Source organism: Spermophilus citellus (assembly GCF_964194105.1).
Source record: "Spermophilus citellus genome assembly, chromosome: 9".
NCBI lineage: Eukaryota > Metazoa > Chordata > Mammalia > Rodentia > Sciuridae > Spermophilus > Spermophilus citellus.
The window spans coordinates 106,001,165-106,021,875 of NC_138191.1; the positions used below are offsets into that span (position 1 = coordinate 106,001,165).

The 20,711-nt window shown below is 53.5% G+C and overlaps 1 protein-coding gene across 7 annotated transcripts in view; it reads left to right on the forward strand.

Moving 5' to 3' along the window:
* Positions 1-4,632: 4,632 nt before the first annotated feature.
* SLC6A9 (solute carrier family 6 member 9) overlaps positions 4,633-20,711 on the forward strand; it is a gene marked incomplete at its 5' end in the record, with an annotated part of 32,074 nt that continues 15,995 nt past the window's right edge. For 2 of the 7 annotated variants that reach the window (XM_081305959.1, XM_081305962.1), the window contains 2 exons: positions 4,633-4,787; positions 11,106-11,220. In XM_081305959.1, coding sequence (XP_081162085.1) covers positions 11,191-11,220 — 30 coding nt within the window. Of the gene's footprint in view, positions 4,788-11,105; positions 11,221-16,689; positions 16,814-20,711 lie in introns of those variants that run through there. The other 5 variants (XM_081305965.1, XM_081305966.1, XM_081305960.1 and 2 more) reach the window with 4 other exon arrangements.

Here is a 20,711-nt window from a genome sequence, read left to right on the forward strand (position 1 = left end):
CTGTCCCTGGACCAGCCCATGGTAGGAGGCTTACCGGAAGTCTGTGGGGGAACTGATAAAGCAGGACCCACCCAGGGGTTTATCCAGCCAGACCATCCCAGCTGCTGGGAGCTGTGGGGAGCTGCCCCTCCCACCTACACAGAAGGTCGCTTCCCCACCCTGGTGTTGCTCCTTGGGGTGTCATAACTCTTTATGATGTCATCATTTGTAGTGACATCATTTTTTGGTCCCCCTGTTCAAGTTCCAGAAAGTTACTCAGACAGAAGTTGGAAAAGTAGAGTCAGAAAGGAGCCCTACCCAGGCTCCAGGTCAGTGGCTGGACTGAGAGGAGGGGGTGGTGTCATGGGATCCTCCCCAGGGCAAATGGCTATTTTTGGTATTAGCTGCTCCACTAATAGCCACCCCTCTTCCTGTCTTCCCAATCCAAAGAGGCTCTGGGTCCAGAGGGGGCAGGGATAATAGGAGAAATCACTACAGTGCAGGGTGGCTCTGGGGTCAGCCTCAGGGCTGGAACCAGCCCTGTCTTTCCCACAGGGAGACCAGATACTCAATACCTGAGTGTCTGAGGCAAAGGAAGGCCTTGTATCCCATCTCTTGGAATAGCAGTGAAGAGGGAGGGATTGTTAGGATGGCCAGACCACTGGGCAGCCAGACTGGCTCTGACGGTCACATGCATCAACCTGCTGACTCTAAGCTCACGGTCTCACACCACAGCACCACATACCAACAGCCGTGCCCTTGGCCACACGTGAGCCACAGGCAGCCACATGCCAAGCCGCACTAACACTCCGATACAGACACACCGTTAACCAGCCATATGTGAGAGCAAGAGTCCCTTTTCTCCCATGGCTGTATTACTGGAGAATTCCCAGCACATGGTAGATGTGCACAAGTATTTGACAAGTGGACACTGAATTACATTGATCCCTGTGACCAGGCGGGGCGGGAGGACAAGCCATCCTTCCTGCAATCTCTCTTGACCTCTTCAGACCCAGGATGGGAGCAATCAGAGAAGCAATGCTGCTTCTACCAGCAGCACCTCAGCTGGCTTCAGTCACGGCCACTCCCCAGATCATACCAGTCACCGAAGGGACCTTGATCATGCACGGGCACCCCCTTCCCCTCTTTTCCAGTGAATTGGGACACTGGTGCTCTGAAAGTTGGATGTTAGGAGCACTGGGCAGTAGAGATGCTGGGGACCTTGGGCATTAGACCCCTGAGGGTTGGGGCACTGGGGACTATGGGTTTTGGAAACTCTGGGTTTTGGGTCCTCTATAAGGTTGGGAACCCTGGTACTCCCAGCACTGGAAAGGCTGGATCTTGAGAGCCTAAAATATTTAGAAATCTGAGCATTGACTATTCTAGAGATTGGGCCTGTCTTCTGTCAGTACCAAAGTCAGCGCTTCTTATCTGTATGCCTGATTTTACCTGGAGCCATGGGATCCAACCTGGATTAGTTTGTGCTGCCAGTAGTGGGAGACAGAATGGCCTGAGAGATACCTGGACTCCAGAGACAACTCTTGGAGCTGGTCTAAGTCACTGCCTTGCATTTGGGTCAGGGCAGGGAAGGTGTTAGGCACAGACCACTGGACTCTAAATTCAAGACCGGAAGACTCTGAGAGCAGTTCCTAATAGTATTTCCCACCAGCTGTGGTTAGGACCCCAAGGAGGTCGAGATCACTAGTCAGGCCAAGCTCCAATTCAAAGCAAAGTCCGCCTGCCCCCAACTTCTCAGCAAGGTGCTCAGCACCCCTCCACCAAGGTGCCTGGTGCTGCCACTCCTATAAAGCCCTGAGAAATGGCTCAGGTCTGGCATTGTCCCTATTCCCATCAAACACATACTTAAACTGACTCTGAATACGCTAACACAAAGGTCTTGATCCTGCTGGCTGATGACAAATGAGGAACCCAGCCAGCACTGGGGGATCCAATACTGGGCACAGCCCTCCCAGGAAATAGCACTGTAACTGGAGGCTCCTGAGACACGCCTCAGCCCGCTGCCACTGCCCTGGGTGGGGCCCAGCCAGCTGCCTGCCCTCTTGCTGCCCTGCCCAGACATCCCAGCCTGCAGGCAGTAGGCAGGCTGGGACGTCTGACCCCATCTGTCTGTCCTCCGGTCTCCTGTCTGTCCTCTTTTCCCACAGTGGTCATGGTGACCATGCTCTTCCTTCCCTGTGGACCAGCTGCCCAGGGTGGGGAGCTCACAGCCAGGCACAAAGGCCATCCTGGCTCTGACCTGGGCTAGGCCCAGACCTGCTTCCCCTGAGTCCTTATTCTGATCGGAAAAAAACAGCAGCTTTAGTTCCTGTCTCATGGAGATAGCTTTCCAAATCAGAATCTTTCTCATAAGCCTCTCCTCAGGATTCGCTCAATATGTGGTTGCCTGAAGCTCTTCATGTATCAAGGTGGGTAAAGTGCACACCCATTAATCTCTATATGTAGATATGCTTCATGTTGTGTCACTGTTAGTCTAGCAAAACCTTCCTGGTCAATGTCTCCAATTTCCCCAAATACCCCAATGACAATCTTCTCTTTCCCCCACCCCATAGACTAAAGTGCTAGGCTACCTCCCTGTCCCTAAGTGAATCCCAAATTCTTAGGGTTAGAACCTCTGAGCACATTTTTCCTTCTCTTTTGCCAACCCCCATGAGCCCTAGCCCCAGGCCTGAAGGCATGGTGGGGGTCTGGCTCTCAGCATCCTGTAACTGCCTCCCTTCATATAGATCCTTAAGTTAGGTGGATAGCTCCACTTTAAGGGAGGTGGGTAGCTCCACTTCCTGGGCCATGAAAATTCTCAGAACCTTTGCTGAGGGTTCTCAGAACCTCTTCGGTGCCTCCTTCTAGACTCACCCCACCCTAGTTCACTGCTCGAGGCAGGAAGGTGAAAGAGGGAGGCCTTTTCCCATTCACACCTTTCCTTATTTCGTACTCTACTGGGGGCTTCTTCTGACAGCCTCCACTCCCTGGGAGGGAGCCCTTTTTGACAATTTAGGGAGAAGGCAGGAGGCAGGAAGGAGAGATCAGAAACAATTTGTGGAAGGAGTTAAGTCTTGGCAGAGGAGATGAGAATGGCTTGGATCTGATCTGCCCAGTCCTAGGAGTTGGACACACATAACTACACACACCTGTTGCAGTGCTCGCAGTCACTCTTCCAGAGTGACAAGCACACAGAGGGAGGGGCCACAGATTGGAAGACTGCTCAGGTAAAGAAAGGTATATGTGCACATACGAGCATGCATGAACACACAGAACACCTGCAATTGGCACATAGGAAACCTGGTAGATCTGCTAGGTTTGGGGACAAAGTAAAAGGAACATAAGTGTCTTCTCAGATTTGATCAAGTCTCCAATTTGAATAGGTTGTAAGTCTCATAGGGTTCAGAACAATTTTTATATGGCCCTAGCCCTGGCCCTGGGAGGAGGAGGGGGAACTGTGGATGCCTGAGAAGCTGAAGGAAGCTTCTGGGCTAGACACCTGTTATTTTGTTCAGCACCGCTGGTTATAATTTAATAAATTGGAATCTTACTCATCAATTGTTCTTATGTGAGTTTGTTATGTATGCATCAGATTGTTGTTGTTTTTTTAACTGGGGATTGAATTTGGGGGCATTGAACCACTGAGCCACATTCCCAGCCCTGTGCTTTAGATTTTTGATTGTCTCCAGAGGAAAAATAAAATCAGTTTCCTGGCCAGACAATGGTGAGGACTCCATGCAGATTGGAGTCTTTCTCTCCAGACTAGGGCCTTCTCTGAACAGATGCTCCTCTCAGACTGGGGCAACAAGAGTTCCTCTGACACTAGTAACTAACTGGCCCCTTTCCCTGATAGTTTCTGGCTCTCTCAAGGTAAGCAAATATAGGGGCCCCAGTCCAAACACCTGAGCACCCCTGCCCTGCTTAGAGCCATGCACTTCATGTACACATGTACGCATTTCCTTAGTTTATGAGGCTCAGCAAAGCACCTTTTGGCGGAGGCTCCTTTAACAGGGACTGGAACCCAGGTTTGCTTCTCTAAGGAGGGAGGCGGAAGCACAGTTGATGGGTAGTCCCTGTAGCACCACCGCCAGAGCAGGGCTGACCAAACCAGTGTCCAAAGAAAGTTTGTGGAGAAACAGTCCTCTGGTTCTAAGTAGGACCCAGGCCTTAACCAGCTGTGCCCATAGTCTCTAGCGGCTTTGCTCCTAAGGGAACAGAGTTTGCTCAGACTTCTCTCTAGGGGAAACGCAGGCGCAGAAGACCAGAGGGGCCTGGCGGGCTAACTGCAGCCCCAGTCCCCCAAAGTGCCCCAGGCCTTTTGGCTTCATTCCAGCCTAACCCGAAGGGGACGACATCGGCTTTCTCCAAGGGCCTCAGCTGGAGGGCAGTGAGGTAGGGGCGGAGAAGGGGGTCTCCATTGCGGAGCCCCACTCCCAGGGGTTCGTGGGGATCAATCATCTGAAAGCTGGAGTGACTTGTAATTTTATTCCCTGGGAGGAGGAGCCTGAGAAGTCGGCAAACGGGAGGGGATGGGACGGGGGAGGGGGGAGAGCGGCCAGGGGAGCTGTTCAGGGAGGGGAGGGACTTGGCTAGGTCTCCCAAGCCTTCTCCACTCTCCAAACTTTCACCAAACTCTTAGCCCCCGCCTCCCCGAAACCAAAACACAACAAGCTCTGGAGGAGCCGCGGCGGGGCGGGCGGACTCGCGCCGGCACAGAGCCTCGGGAGGCTGATGCAACTTTCCCTTTAAGAAAGCCACCTGGGCGCACCGCGGTGCGGACCCAGCACGCCTGGGCCGGGGGCTGCAGCATGGTAAGGGGGCTGAGGGAAGGGATGCTGCGGCCCGCACCTCGGTCGGTCCTGCAGGTGGTCTGTGCGGTTGGTGGCTCTGCGGGGCTGAGCCCCGGGACCAGCGTGTGCGTGTGGTATGTGTGTTGTGTGTGATCGCGCATGCATGCGGGCATCTGTGGGTAAGAGTGTGGTGCACGCACCAGGATGTCTGTCTCGCCGCAAAGGTCGGGGTAGGTGCGCGCGTCTGGGTGTCACCGCTGTCACCTAGGCGCTGAAGCCGGCGGGAACGGGGGGGGGGGGGAGGCACTCTCGGAAAGGGGGCGCTGTGTGCAGACGCCGGCTTGGTCGGGGGCGGCTGGCTCCGGGCTGTGCGGGTAGCGCTGAACCAGAGCGTGTCACGGTCCGTCTGGGGCGCCAGTGGGTCTGCGCCGGGGGCCGGGAGTCCGCGGGCAAGATCTGCGCCCCAAATTCTGGCTCTTGCTTTATCTTTTTTCGCCGCCGGCCGGCCTGGCTGCCTATCTGGCCCCTCCAGCCGGCCGGCCTCCCTATCTGCCAGCCCACTCGCCAACCGGGTGCGGGTTCCCGCGCGCCCGTGGCTTGGAAAGCTGTGAGGGACGGTCCCAGCGCCCTCGGGCTCTTTTTGTCCCCGGGCTCTTTTTGTGGCCGTGGCTTCGGGAAGGGACTGCGGGCCGGGAGTTCTTCGGGGGCTGCTATCTTGGAGAAAAAATCTGCGCCCTCCCCACCGCAGCCCTCATTCCGAGCGCGCCTAGGGCGAGCCCGGGCGGCCACAGGTGAGGTCACGGGCCTAGCAGCCCGGGATGCCCACCCACAGTAGGCGTCCAGCACCGGGCGGCCACTGCCAGGCGGGAGCAGGCGACGAGGCCGGGGCCGGACAGGAGGGGGCTTGCCCGGAGGGCCGGGAGGGGCCGGAGCCGGCCCGGGGGCGGGGCAGGGGGCGGGGACCTCGGCACCCCGGTACTTTTCCACGGCAGGGGCCGGGGGCGGGGCCGCCTCCTCCGCGCCAGCAAAGAGGCCCACACGTGGTGGCTGATGTAACGCCCGCCCCTCCACACCTTGTCCCCCGATTAAAACCGAACTGGGGCGACCGGGGCGGGGCCGCAGCTCCAAAAATGACCGCGCCCCTGCCCGCGGGCCCTGGGCCTAGGCGTAGTTGGCGGCCGCTACTTAAAGGAGCCGCACCCCCATTTCGGGCCTGCTTTCCGCAGGCCACGCCCCCTTCTGATCACTCTTAAAGGAGCCGCGTCTCTCTCGCTCTCTGACAGCTCCTTTACAAAGCCTGGTCTGTTTCTTAGCTGAAGCAAGCTTCAGTCTGCTACCACTTCGGAAATAAAGGCTGTTGAGGAAGGAGTGGGAAAAGAGAGAACTTGAGAGGTTAAAAAAACCCTCAAAGTGAGGCAACAGAAGGTTGAAGAGTAGTGGGTGAGGGGATGGTTCTAGAAACTAATGGGGAACACTGAGCATGCCCAAGCGTTTCCAAGGACCGCAGAGAAAAAACGCCCCCTTACTTGTCTACGCGGGGACTGCAGCTGTACCGCTCTGAGGACACAGAAGAACCACACCTCTGCCCTGGAAGAGCTCTCCAATTAGTGGGGTAGCCAGACTTGGACTCAGGGAAGCATGCTGCAACGCTACATGTGACCAGCATACTAGTCAGAGTGCATGGAGTGTTTGGGGGGTATGGTAGAAAGGTTGACAGTAACTAGGAGGACGGAGGAAGGCTTCATGAAGACAATGGCATTGGATCCGGTTTTGAAGATAGGTAGGGTATATACAGGTGAAATGGTGAGAAGAGCTCGTGGTGATGCACACCTGCAATCCCAGCTACTCAGAAGGCTGAAGTAGGAGGATTGAAAATTCCAGGCCACGGGCTGGGGATGTGGCTCAAGCGGTAGCGCGCTCGCCTGGCATGCGTGCGGCCCGGGTTCGATCCTCAGCACCACATACCGACAAAGATGTTGTGTCCGCCGAGAACTAAAAAGTAAATATTAAAAATTCTCTCTCTCTCTCTCTCTCCCTCCTCACTCTCTCTTTAAAAAAAAAAAAAAAGAAAAAAAAAAAAGAAAATTCCAGGCCAGCCTCAGCAACTTAGTGAGATACCTTCACGAAATTAAGGAAAAAAAAATTAAAAGGGGGCCTGGAAGTGTAATTCATCACCAAGTCCCACCATGTTATCCTCTAAATTTCTCACCATCCATTGTGGTGGCAGTCGCCTGTAATTTCAGGAGGCTGAGGCAGGAGGGTTGCAAATTCAAAGCCAGCTTTAGCAACTTAGTGAGGTCCTAAGCAACTTACAAGATCCTGTCTCTAAATAAAAATTTAAAAGGGTCAGGGGAGTAGTTCAGTGGTAGAGCACCCCTAAATTAAATCCCCAGTATCAGAGAGACAGAGACACTGCCATTGCCTGAACAAGGGCATGGAGACAGGAGCCTTCTGGGAATGCCTCATGGCAAACATGGCCATAGGTAGCTGGCCTGGACTCCCAGGCTGAACTAAGACTCCCCACTTCCCACTGCCCCTCCACTACCTCCATGCCAGTGAATGAAGATTATGCTTCTTCCTGTATCTTCCTACTAAACTGTGAGGTTCTTGAAGCCAGGAAAGACCTTTCATTCCCAGCAAGGACTCCAAGGCTTGGTCTAGAGGAAAGACGCCAGCAATGAGGGGACTGTGACTGCCCTCTCAGCATCTACCTTGGTGGCTCACAAACGGCTCAAAGCCAGCTTGTCCAACCCAGCTGATCCTCTTGCCCTCCAGATCTGCAGCACCACCAGTATCCTTGTGCTCGGGACTGGCACCAGCTTCCTCTCATTGCACTAGCAGAAACCAGAGACCCCTCTTTGTCTTTCACTACCCCCTGGAAGTGTAATTCATCACCAAGTCCCACCATGTTATCCTCTAAATTTCTCTCAGATATGTGTACCTTTCCTGTCATCACTGGCCTGATTCTAGCCCCTTCCTCTCTGGCCTGACCCATTCCTAATGAGTTCTACTCTCGCCTCCTTCCAGTCTTTTCTTCACACCATATCTAGGGTGATTCTTGCAACGTGCGCATGCAACGTGCGTGCGCATTCCAGCAATCCTTTCCCCTCCAGTTGATCCTCTACTTAAAAGCCTTCAATAGCCACCATTACTATTATAATGAAGACCAAACTCCAGACCCTAAAGGCCTCCCCCTGTTTCTTTGTCCACCTTCACCTCTTTCCCTGGCTACCTGAGCCCCTCCCAGGGGTAGTGAGCCTTCCCATATACTTTCATTTTCTCCATTTGCCTCCCTTATTTTCCTTTCTATCTCCCCTTTGCCTAATTAACTCCTTCTGGCCCTTAAACATCTCTTCCTCAGGGAAGCCTTTCTGACTCTCAGACCTGCTATAGAGATCCATAAAAGGATCTTTCTCGGGGCTGGGGATGTGACTCAAGCAGTAGCACGCTCGTCTGGCATGCGTGCGGCCCGGGTTCGATCCTCAGCACCACATACCAACAAAGATGTTGTGTCCGCCGAGAACTAAAAAATAAATATTAAAAATTCTCTCTCTCTCTCTCTCCTCTCTCACTCTCTCTTTAAAAAAAAAAAAAAGGATCTTTCTCCATCACACCCTTTATCTCAATCTGTAATTATTTAGTTTGAATCATCAGTGGCACTCATTCAGCTTTTCACCCAGTGTAAGCTGCAGGAGAGCAGAGACCTTTGAGTTCTTGACCTAACAAAGGTCTGGCCCAGAGCAGACCTGCAATTAGTATTTGTTGAATAAATGAATTTAGTTGTGACCAGCCTTAAATGCCTTGCTAAGCAATGTAGGCCATATCCTGTGGGCTATGGAGAACTATCACAGGGAACCAGAACTTTGGGACTTGGAGAGATTAACAGATTGGAGGGGAAGAAAATGTGGAGGCCTTGTAGTAGAAACAAAAATGAGGCAGAAACTTCAGAATTTGTGGAATGATTAGCCCCACTTCCAAGACTGAGAAAACTAAGGCTCAAAGAGGTTAAACAGGCTGGGAGCAGTGCACACCTGTAATCCCGGCAATTCAGGAGACTGAGGCAGGAGGAGCACAAGTTTAAGATCAGCCTCAGCAATTTAGCAAGACCCTGTCTCAAAATCAAAGATAAAAAGGGATGGGGGTGCTGGGATTGTGGCTCAGTGGTGTAGAGCTCTCCTAGTATGTGCAAGGTGCTGGGTTCAATCCTTAGCACCACATAAAAATATATAAATAAAATAAAGGTATTGTATCCAACTACAATTATTGGCTGGGGATGTAGCTCAGTGATAGAGCACTCCTGGGTTCAATCCCCAATACAAAAACAAAAAACGAGATTAAGCAACACTTGGAATCATGTACCTAGTGACTGGCAGAGCCAGAATCCAGCCCAGACCTACCAGGTCCTAGATTTTGGGTGTGGCTGGTCCCCCAGTCAGAGATGTTCTTTAATTGCTTTTGCATTACTGGGAATAGAACCCAGACTCTCACACATGCTGGGCAAGTGTTCTGCCACTGAGCAACATCCCTAACTCCAGATGTCAGGTCTGAAAAGCTCACTCAGGCCCCCACTGTAGGCCAGGCCTGTAATCTCTCCAAGTCAGTCTCTGGGGTAACCTGAATGAGAACACTGTGGTTGAAGTCCCACAACAGAGTGTTCTTTGTCACTCACCTGACCCATGAGGGCCTATAGTAATGCCATCTGCTATCATTACTATTACTATCACCATTGTCATTATTACTCCTTGCCTGAAGGGAAATAGCTTTAGGGAAGTCAAATCTAGCCAGAGTTTACAGCAAGAAAGTGGGTTCAGGGGTACAGTGGTTGAGGAAGACAAGGGTATATCCCCTTATGAAGGACACAGCCCTCTCTATTCCCAACTGCCTCCAGAATACAAAAGCCATGAGCAGGGCGTCTTTAGGAGACATTTTGAGAGGCAGAGGCCAGCCTGGGTCAGTGACTAGAGAAACTGCCCTAAGGAGAAGGCCCTGCATGAGACCAAATGGCCAGGGCAAATGGCATAAGGAAGTCAAGACCAGATTTGCATAGGCAAAGAGGTCCTTACCTCTCCCACAGCCTTTTAATAACTTCCTGTGGGTGAGAGGTGGCCCTTGACAGGTGAGACAGAGTGACCTGGAATAGCCTTTAGAGTGGAGTCTGCCCCTTGAGAAGGAAGGGAAGGGCTCAGAGACAGCCAAATCCTCCTTGGCCCTACGGAGGGTGTCTCCTCACCCATCTGACCCACGGGAGTTCTTTAAGTCTCTCTGAAGGTTGATTCTTTTTTCTCCACATCTCACATTCAATAAAAATTGCACGATCATTGCCATGTGATTGGCTCCTTCCGCATGTCTGCCACCCTCACCAACTCACCTTCCTGCATGGCCTTGTAGGTGCCTCCTATAAGATCCCAGGCTGACCTGGGCCACATTCACATGCCTTGGCCCTGTCCATTACCCTTCATTTCAGCTCAACCAACACTTCTTACTAGCTTAGCACTGTGCTAGGTGCTGGGAACAGTGGGGTGAAGGAAGCCCAGTTACAAGGCCTCAGGGACTCACCTACTTGTGCTTGATTGACTTAAAAGCAAATAAGTGTAATATGAGATGATAAGAGCACTAGTAGTAACCTGCACAAAACAGAAAGGAGGAAGCAGTTTGTTCATGCTGGTGGGGGAAGTGTCCAGAAGGGCTATGGAGAGGAGGTGATGTTTAAGTCCAGACCTAAAAGACTTGCAGAATTGCTCCTGAGGGAAGGTGTTGTAAAATTGGGCACAGCCAGAGCAAAAGAAAGGCGCATGACTACACCTGGTATGTCTGGTGTGTCTAGAGTAAATGAGTTACGCAGCAAGAAGCTCCGTCACCCTGGAGCCCAAGCCAAGTGGCCAAGTGGCCTCAGGGTGGAGAAGGACTGCCTAGCTGGGCTGAGGTTGGGGAGCAAGTGCTGGCCGGAGCTGACTCCCCTCCTGGGAAAGGTTGTGGCCATTCACACAGATGATGAAGGACTTGGACCCCATCCCAGTTTTGTGTTCGTTTTTTATCTTTTATAGGATTGGGCATCTGGAGAGTCAAAAATAGACCTTTGCCCATTGGGACAGGAAGCCTGGAGAATAAGAGATCCAGGGGAAGGGTTGGAGGGAGATCTGGGAAGGGGCTGGACCTGAGAGTCATCCAGAAGACAGCAGGATGAGGAGTGACCTGGCAGAGGGGCGGGCCAGGGTGGGAGCGACATAGGGCCTCAGCTGATGGTGTGGGGTTCTCTGCTACCTGTTCCTGGAGAGTTCCAAGGTCCATGTGTGGCCTGCCCCAGCCAGGGCCTCACCTCACTCTCTACTTTCTCCACAGCTCTTGAGGTCCGTGGTCTAAAAGGTGCTGGAAGCAGAACTTGTAAGTGTGATCTGGTCTTCAGAGACCCCAAACCACTGCCACCATGGTAGGAAAAGGTGCCAAAGGGATGTTGGTGAGTACAAGGGTCGGACTCTGGGGGGTGGGAGGGCTGTGACATGCACTGCCCCGTAACCTCCCTCCAGCTGTTTTCCATGACCAGAGGGCCCAGGAGCCTCCATGGGGCAGCATGTGCAGGTTCCTACATGTGCAGGCTGCCCCAGGCCCAGCCAGGCAGCCCCTCACCCAGAATGTTAGACAGAAGCAGGCTCCAGGCCCACAGAAGGACAGGTTCCACCACAGACCCAGACCCTGCAGAGGCCTGCTAAGAGGCAGGAGGCACATTCCCCTGTCCTCGTCACAAGATGTGCTCTTAAGAGGACACAGCTCAGCCTGCTGGGAGGACAGGAGGCCACTTACACACCCACCCAGTGCTGTGCCACAGGACATGTTCAGTATGTGTTGACCAAGGGGTCCTCACATCTGTCTGTTTTTTCTTTACTTCTCTGTTTCCTTCTTACTCCAAAATGTTAAGAAAAGAACGTTTCCCTTGATTCCTCTCCTGAGGCTTCCAAGAAAATCTTCCTATTCCTCTTCCTCAAGCCATGGCCCTTCCTTTACCCTCTGTCTCAGAGCACATGAGAGGTGGTGATGAGGCCTTTGAGAAACAAGGGCTCGGTGAGGTTTTAGAGGGAGCAACGCTTATTGATGGATGGAGCAGGTTGGCACCAGAAGAGGAACAAGGAAAAAGATGTCACTTCCTATCCAGAAGGCCAGGGTTGTATTTTTCTCTTGGGATCTTGCCCCAGGGACAAGCCAGACTGGGCAGCTGTCAGGGGAGGAAGCCTGTGATTGAGGACAGTCCCTCCCTCATGAAATTCTCTCCCCACTGGTGCCTTCCATTGCTTCTCTCATTCATCTGAAAACTGATTGGTCGGAGGTCTCTGCTGAGCCTTCCCCAGACTAAACCTGTCTCTCACCCAACGTTTCTGAATTCAAGTACTTACCTGGTCCAGGGAATGATTTGAGGGAGGGGACTGGGCGGTTTGCTCCAGCCCTGTCCTGAACTTCCAGGATGCACCCTCTCATCCAGCCCCTCAAAGCTGCTTTGAGCAGCTGCTCCTGATTGGAGCATCTGAAGGTGTTCCTGAGCCACCCTGGATCCTCAGAAATGGGCACAGATGAAGGGCTTATGACCTGAACATTTGCTAGGAATGAATGCTGTGTTAGAATGCAAACAAGGTCCCTGGTTTCCCCCAAGAAGGTTTGGAATTGCCATGGGCCTAAGAAGAAAGTGGGTCGTGGCTCTGCCCCTTCCTGCTATGGAGGTTCTGAGCCCTGTGCACCCAGGACACCTTCTGAGCACTCCATGAGTGTTCTTCTCTAGAGTGACCCTGGAAGGGCTAGAGTAGACAGGCAGGAGAGATGGGGGGCCCATATGGGCGGCATGGAGAGCATGAATTACGAGGTCCCACAATCCCTGCCTTGGCTGGGCTTCCTGGACCGTATTCTCTGGCCAGACTGGCCAGGCTGTCTGTGAAGAGAACGCTGCCTTGGGACCACTGTTCCCAGCACCAGGATGTGCCTAAAGATAGCCGAGGCTTGCTTTTCTCTATGCCCTCTGCCCTTTGGCTTCTGCCCACTGCTGTGTTTGAGGCTCATAGCATCTGTCCCATGGGCACCCCCAGTGGTTGCTTGGAGATTCTATTCCTGCCTCTTTTTTCAGTTCTGCTGATGACCTTGGACTACGCTATTCTTGGGTCCCAGTTTAGAACTGAAGCACTCCATTCAGTGCTTGTCACTAGGATACAGCCTCTGAGGTCAGCCCCTGCCAAGCCCTGTCTCTGCTAACTGATGTAGGAGCTAAGTCAGCACTTATTAGGTGTTTATGTCTTTCTAAGGGCAAGTGACTGAGGAAGTTCCATTCTGACATGCTCCCTCTTTGGATGCCATGGTCCATGGTAGGTCAGAAGAGAGGGTAATGATGGGTGTGCATGTAAACTGACGGCACTTGGACCTTCCCAGTTCTCTGTGGTTTCTAGTACCCTGTTTGTGCCCTGATATGTCGGGAGTGAGCAGCTAGCCCCTATCATGGGGACCTCACTTCTTTTGCCTTTTACTTCAGGTTCAGGTATGAGGACCTGAGCCAATAAGGTCTCCTCAATGTGAACAGACATAGAGCTTCTGCCAGGCTCTGGAGCAGGTGCCCCATGGAGGAGCAAGTCACTTCCCAGCACGTGCCCAGGCCCACATGCTTGCTGCACGTGTCTCTCCCCCAACTCCTAGCCCAGATGGTCTCTGCCAGGCCAGCTCAGCTGCCTCCCTCACGCCTCAGCAGCTCCTAGGACAGGGCCGTGCAAGAACCCAGCTGGCCAGGGTGCCTCCAAGCCTGGGAGCAGCTGGGATGCTTGGGGGCACCGGGGATGGGTGGAGTGGACCTTCCTTGGAGACCTAAGGCCTCTGTATACGTGTAGGGCAGCAGAGATGCCTGGGTCTCAAAGGACAGGAACTGGAGGAGGGGAGCCCAGGGCAGGACTATCTGAAGCCAAGCTGGCTGTCTCAGTCCCCTTGCCTGTGGTGAGCCTCACACCCAGGAGCATCATGGGTGACTGGGTCTTCCTGAAGCCAGTGGCTCAGCCAGGGCCTTAGCTTCTGCCCATATCTCTGAAGACATTGGTTACCTTTGCCTCTCAGCAGCCTCATGATAAATAAGAGCACAGTCACTCTGGCGCTAGGGCTCTGGGTGCCAGAGTACATAAATCCCAGAAGGCTCTGTGGCCATTGGGCCTGCCACTCCCTGCCCTGTTCTCTTATGCTTTCACATGAGGGTTTCTGTACCTCTTATCTGCACAATCCATCACAGGACCTGGCACACAGTGGGTGCTCACCCAGTCCAGTCTTGGCATGCAGCAAGTGCTCAACGAGTATAGGCTTGGCACACATTGTGAAGTCACTGAGCACAGAGCTTGGCACACATTGGGCACTCTTTGTAGAGGGCCTGTTACCCCTGGGCACTCACTTAGCACAAGTCTTGGCATGTGGCACATGTTCAATTAGTACCGACTTGGCACACCTTGGGCACTTCCTTAGTATAGAGTCTGCCACCCAGTGGGCACTCATCTAGCACAGTGCCAGGTGCACAGCAGGTGCTCCCCCAGCTCAGGATGGGCGTACGTTGGGTCCTCTCCTGGCATGGAAATTGGCATACACAGGGTACTCATCTAGCATAGGATGTAGCACAGGGGTTCACTTGGCATGGAGTAGACACATAGTGAGAGCTCTCTCAGCATTAGACCTGGCACACATGGGCACTGTCCTGGCACATACATGCCACATGATGTGTATTCTTCCAGCAATGGACTTGGCACACAGTGGGTTCTCTGCTCATGCAGGTCCTAGCGTGCATTAGGTGCTCTTCTTGCTCAGGGACTGGCATGTAGTGGGCACTCTCATATCTCCTTATGAGGTCTATATGAGGAGCTGCTGTCCCGACTAGGACAGCCTGAGCCATGGTCTTCTGCTGAACCTAGATGAGCAGATACACCTTTCCAGTGCAGTGGAATATCTAGATTCAGAGGAACAGGCCCTGGCTTCCTCAGGCTTCATGGCGCTAGGACCTTACCCTCCCTCCCCTCCCGCCTTCCTTCTGGCCCATGTACTCAGCCACACAGCCTCACTTCCCCAGCCTGCCCCCCCATTCCGAGCACTCCTTAGTCCTAGCTCAGCGGGCCTTTCCCTCCAGAGTCACAGGGGACAATAAAGCCCCTAGACTCCTTGCCCCTCTGGAGGCATGCCCACTCTTATTAAGAAAAGTCAGAGGCAGGGGCTGGGGGAGTCAGCCTCCCTAAGTGGGGCTGGAGCAGCTGGATCCCACTAATGAGGCCTCATTACGGCCAGGGCCCAGCTGGGCCGCTGCCTCTTGTCCCCATGGCCAGAGCCAGGGAAAGCCATCCAGCCAGGCCTGCCTGTTCTGGGCACCCAGCCCAGGCCAAGGCAGCCAGAGCCCAGAGCCCACCCTGGGTGGAAGTGAGCATTTGGGCATCATGGGTGACTGGGTCTTCCTGAAGCCAAGGGCCTTGGCCCTCAGTCTATGCCTGCAAGAAGTCAGGGGAGTGTGTTTGGGGACCTGACTGCATGAGGCTGGCCTAGTGAGCAGCTCAGCTGATGCAGTCTGAGGCCATGCTTAGACTTGCTAGGGCCTTCCCCACCTTCCTCCCTCCAGAGAGACTAACGTGCCTTTCACCTGAGGCTATTGGGAGGACTAAGTGTATTAGTATATGTAAAGTGTTTAAGGCAGAACCTGGCTCATAGTAAGCCCTTAATATATATTATCTATTACTATTATTACTATTGCTCACTAGATTCAATGATTGGCGGACATTATCCCCATTTTAGAGATGCAGAAACTGAGACTAGACATATTAAGTAATTTGCCTGTGGTTATATACAGCGAGAGCCTGGCAGAGCTGAAGCTTGTCTGAGTACAAAGCCTGTGCCATTTTTCAAAATGTCATTTCTCCCTAGACAATATTTCCCATATTCCCCACGGGGTCTTACACTCACAGAAAAGCTGTCCTTGTACCGGGATTCATGCGTGCCTCCGTGTGATAGATACTGCAAAGATCCTGCTATATATCAGGCTTTCGGGCGTCATCAATCTCCAGAGGGACTTATACTTTCTCAGAACACTGATGGCCACCTTCCTAGCCTCTGGCTTGTGTCTGGGCACCAGCTAGGGACTGACCAGTGAGTGTGACCTCAGAGAAGAATTGGATGGGTCTGAGTGACATCCCACCATACTCATGGAGTCACTGCCAGGATCATTCAGCACAGGCAGCACAAACTCCCAAATATGCCCCTTGGGTTCTGGGCAATACAGTACAAATCCCTACAGGTCACACTCTGGTGACCACTGTCTTGACTAATGCCGTCTTTCTTTGGACAGGAGATGGCATAGGTCACTAGGTCAGCGTTTTGTTGCATGGTCAGTCACATTTTCCTCTGAGGACACCGAGTTGCCTAGGCTGGTTAAGGGGGGGGTTCCCCAACTCCCAGGGGACAAGTACAGCTATAGAACCCAATATTTCCCAGTCTGTACCACTCTAAGGAGTCTGAGGTGCTCGGGTGGTGTCCTGTGGACCATGCCCGGCATCATCCTGCCCTGGCACCATCTCCAATGCCTATTGCTCATCAGCACCCACCTACCTGCCAGGAGCCCACCAGTGCCAGGCCTGTGGGCTCACTGAACCTCTGGGCCCCAAGGCCAGCTCTGAGAAGAGAATAAGCCATCCTGTCACCCTCTCCTGCGCCTGCCCTGCCCCACTCTGTGGTTAGAGTGAGTGTGTCTGTGTGTTTTGTTCTAGTAACTTGCTTGGAACAAGGGAAAAACACAACAAACCCCACGCCTCCTTCTCTAGCACCCGCGCCTGGCGGTGTGGGGACTGGCCGGAGGGGGAGGGCCGGGGAAGGGGGTAGGCAGAGCTTCGGGAGGAGATGAGGTGAAAGTAATTGACGCTGCCCAGCCCGGCAGTGGGAGAGGCAGGGGATGCGTCAGTGTCACGCTGGAGCTGGCAGAGGTGTGAATGAGCGGCGGAGACACGAGCGCTTCAAGCGCTCACCCTGGGATGGCTGCGGCACATGGACCTGTGGCCCCCTCTTCCCCAGAACAGGTCAGTCATCACCTTCCAGAAGGTCGAGTCCCCTCCCTGGTTCCAGGCAGGCTTGGAGGCTGGGCTGGTGGTAGGGAGAGGGGCTGAGTGGTCTATGCCAGGGAGGGGCTGGCACAGCCAGTGAGTGAGACAGACACCAGCAAAAGTGACCCAGAAAGTTGCAACTGTGCAAAGGAGTGCAAGAAGAGTTAGCTGTGTGGTGGGGGCAAGGGGGAGGCAAGAGGGGGTGTGAGGGCTCCCCCAGCCCAAGGACCTGCTGAGAATCTGCTCCGAGTATCAAAGCTGCATTGTCCTAGCTCCCGGGGAGACGGGCCGGAGGTGCCCAGGAATTGTACTAATCAATACAGCCTCATTGTCTGTGCCACGGCAGTTACTCCTATGGGGAGAGTGAGTGAGGGAGCAGGGGGATGTGGTACATGGGCTCAGTGGTGAGGGCTGGGGGAAGGGGATGGGCAAGAGTCTCAGCCAGGAGGAGAGAGACCCCATGGAACGTTTGCCAGTGTCTAGGGCAAGTGCCCACAGTGGGTGGGAGCTGGTGTGTCCTTGTCCCTGGAAATTGGGGATGGGCAGGGATGTCAAGCACAAGGAAGCTGATGGTGGCGAGGGTGAGGGGACTGGGAAAGCCATCCTTCTCTTCTATGGGACATCCTGACTTGACCTTCCGAAGGCAAGAGAAGGAATGTCCTCTGAGGCAATGTGGGTTGTGTTTGGGAGAAGCATTGTGCAGAGCTGCCCCCGAACCTCAGTACTGCTAGGGTCAAGAACCAAAGCCACTTCCCAGAGTGCCAGCTTGCTGCCAACCAACGAGGGCATCGGCCGCCCACAGCTACCTCAGTGCAGGGCAGGGCAGTTCCTCCCAGTCTCCCAAAGCTGCTGGGCTTCTTCAGGAAGAAAGGTGAGGGCGTGGGCAGGGCCCAGGGCCCACCCAGTATCCTCCATCACTCTCCCTAGGGCTGGAGTGGAGCCTGGCATGCCTGGATGCCAATCTTCTGTGTACTGCTTGCAAAATTGGCAGGTCACTCTCTGCCAATCAGGGCTCTGTGACGAAACAGCCAGAGGCATATCTTTGCCTCTCTTACCTGCTACAGGAAGTCAGGACTCTGCAGGCACCTGGAGCCTGGAGGGACCCAGAGTTGCTCTAAGTTTTCCTTGAAGCAGGAAGCACTCAGAACCCTGGGGTAGATGTTCCTCTGGTCCTGCTTCTCCACCCCCAGCCCCTGACTATCTCACATCCAGGTGACCGAGGCCAGGCTGAATCTCTCTCTGGTCCCAATCAGTGTCATGCAGGTGGAGGACAGAACTCCCTGTCATTGCGTGGCAGGTACTGCCTAAGGGCCATCCTTGCTCCTGGCCTGATGGGAGAAAACTTGGGGGAACAAGACCCAAGCGGTGCCGAGGGGGCGGTCACGAGGTCTTCTGAGGCAGCACAATTTACTGTAATGACTGTTCCACTCAAATTCCCCACTGGGGCTCAGAGAAAGTTGCCAGTGATCTGATTTGGCTCAGAGTCAGTCTGGGATGTGAGGTCTTGCCCGTTCTCCTTCATAAAGTTTGTCTTGGATGGGATTTCATCCCACGAGCAACCCGGGCTAGAGAGTCCTAAACAAGAAGCCTGCTGGGTCCCCATGGGGCTGCCCCACTAGGGCAGCTCCAGGATTCCTCTGTGTCCACCCAAATCAGGAGGAGGGAGTTCACAATTCACAGAAATATCCACGGGATGGAGGAGGGTGGGAGTCCCCAGCCAGAGTAATCATCATGCAGGACAGAAGGTTGGGCTTCCATGTTGCATGTGGAAGAAAGGAGGGCATCCTTCCTCACGTTGGTCATGGTTACCACTGGGGGCCTGGCCACTGTTTTCCTCGTTACGCTTTTGAACTTTCCAAATCTTTGTGATAAGCTTGTTGTACTTTTTTTTTTTTTTTATACCAGAGGGGTGTGTGTGTGTGTGTGTGTGTGTGTGTATACAGGAGTGCTCTACCACTGAGCCACATCCCCAGCCCATTTTGTATTTTATTTAGAGACAGGATCTTGCTGAGTTGTTTAGGGCTTCGCTTGATTGCTGAGGCTGGCCTTGAACTTGTGGTCCTCCTGTCTTATCCTCCCAATTCACTGGGAAGCTTGTTCTTTTATAAACAGGGAAAGAAAAAAAAAGACAAAACATTTTTTTAAGTAATCTAGAAAGCTAGTAGAAACTAACAGAAAATGCAGGGGAAAAGTCAGAAATAGCCAAATTGCAGGTGGGGTGGAGCCACAGAACCCTGGGAGACCTATGGAGGCTGCCTTGCGTCTCTCAGGTCTCTAGCAGGCACCTAACCAATCCCCTGGTTAGATAGGGATGCTGAGATACGGAGAGTAGAAGTGACTTGCTCCTGGCTACTGGAGGAGCAGGTTATGGAACACCTGGGTTCTTTTTTTGGCACGGCGGGGGTATTGAACTTGGGGACACTCAACCACTGAGCCACATCCCCAGCCCTATTTTGTATTTTATTTAGAGACAGGGTCTCACTGAGTTGCTTAGTGTCTTTCATTGCTAAATCTGGCTTTGAACTTGTGATTCTCTTGTCTCAGCCTTCTGAGGTGCTGGGATTACAGGCGTGGGCCACTGAGCAACAGCAACACTGGCAGCACCTGAGTTCTAACTCCCTGCGCTGTCCCAGCCAAACCCAGGGCAGAGCAGGAGATCCAGATTCTGCCCTAGGAACTGAACGGCCTTAATTCTAGTTCATCCAGGGCAGCAAATAAGCCAGGCAGAGGGCTATGTAAAGGACTTATGTAAGTGACTCTGCTCAGTGTGGCTCAGCCAGCTGGGCAGGGACTGGAGTGGGGGGGTGCTTGTTAACCCAAGTAAGATCACAGTCCTAGTGCAGAGATGGACACTTGAGACCATGGCCTGTCTTGAGGGTAAGGGAACATCATCAACAGAGGGGCATGTGTGTCCGTGCGCGCACACGAGAGTGTGTGTGTGTGTGTGTGTGTGTGTGTGTGTGTGTATGCATGTGTACGTACATGTGCCAGCTTTTCCCACTCAGCTGTGGAAGGAATGCTCCAAGCCTTTATTCTGCCTAGCCTGGGAGAGCCTGGGTACAGGGCAGGGTAGTACCCCAGGGCCTGAGCCTGTGAGTGGGCCTGCTTTTTCCTAGCATGGCCTCTCAGAGCTGCCCAAAGGGGTGACAGAGCACAGACAGGGTGGGTTGTGGCTGTCCGGGGAGCCTGTGGAGCAGGTCAACCCAGAGGGGAATCTGCCACTGTGGTTCCATTCCCCACTAAGGTGTGAGGAGGTGAGGGAGGGAGGGCAGCAAGGGGCAAATGGTGACCCATGGTGGGCAGGGGAAGCCTGGAGCTCAGCCCATCTGTGGGGCAGCTGGCTTAGGCAGGTGGGCAACCAGTCTGAGCTAAACTGTGAGCATGAGGGGTTCTTTCGTGGGCATTTCAGAGCCAACTCCCACTGCAGGGACCCTTAATATCAGTGAGATGCTTGTCACTGGCCAAGAAAAACGAGCATCTTATATTAGAAAAGATGATGAAAGGAGGGAAAAAGCCAAACAGAACTGGAAATGGCTTTGCTGCCTGGGGAGGAAGGACATGGGGGAGGTCCCCAGAGGACCAGGAAGGGGACTGAACACTCAAAAAGCCCCTACAGAATGGGAGTGCTTTGGAGATCCTTCCCTCTGGTGTGCTGGGAGAAGAGTGGACTTGGTCTGTCCTCTGCTGAGAGCTAAGACCTCCCCTCCCCCTGCACCAAGTCCGAATCTAGATTGCATTGAAATTGAAGCCAGGAGCCCACAGTGGATGAGGTTCCTGCAGTCAGCTGGGCGAGGTTCCCTAAGTCAGGAACCCTTTGTGCAGAGATTCGGGGCCTGGCAGGAGAAGATGTGTGCCTCTTCTTTAGAGAACCTCT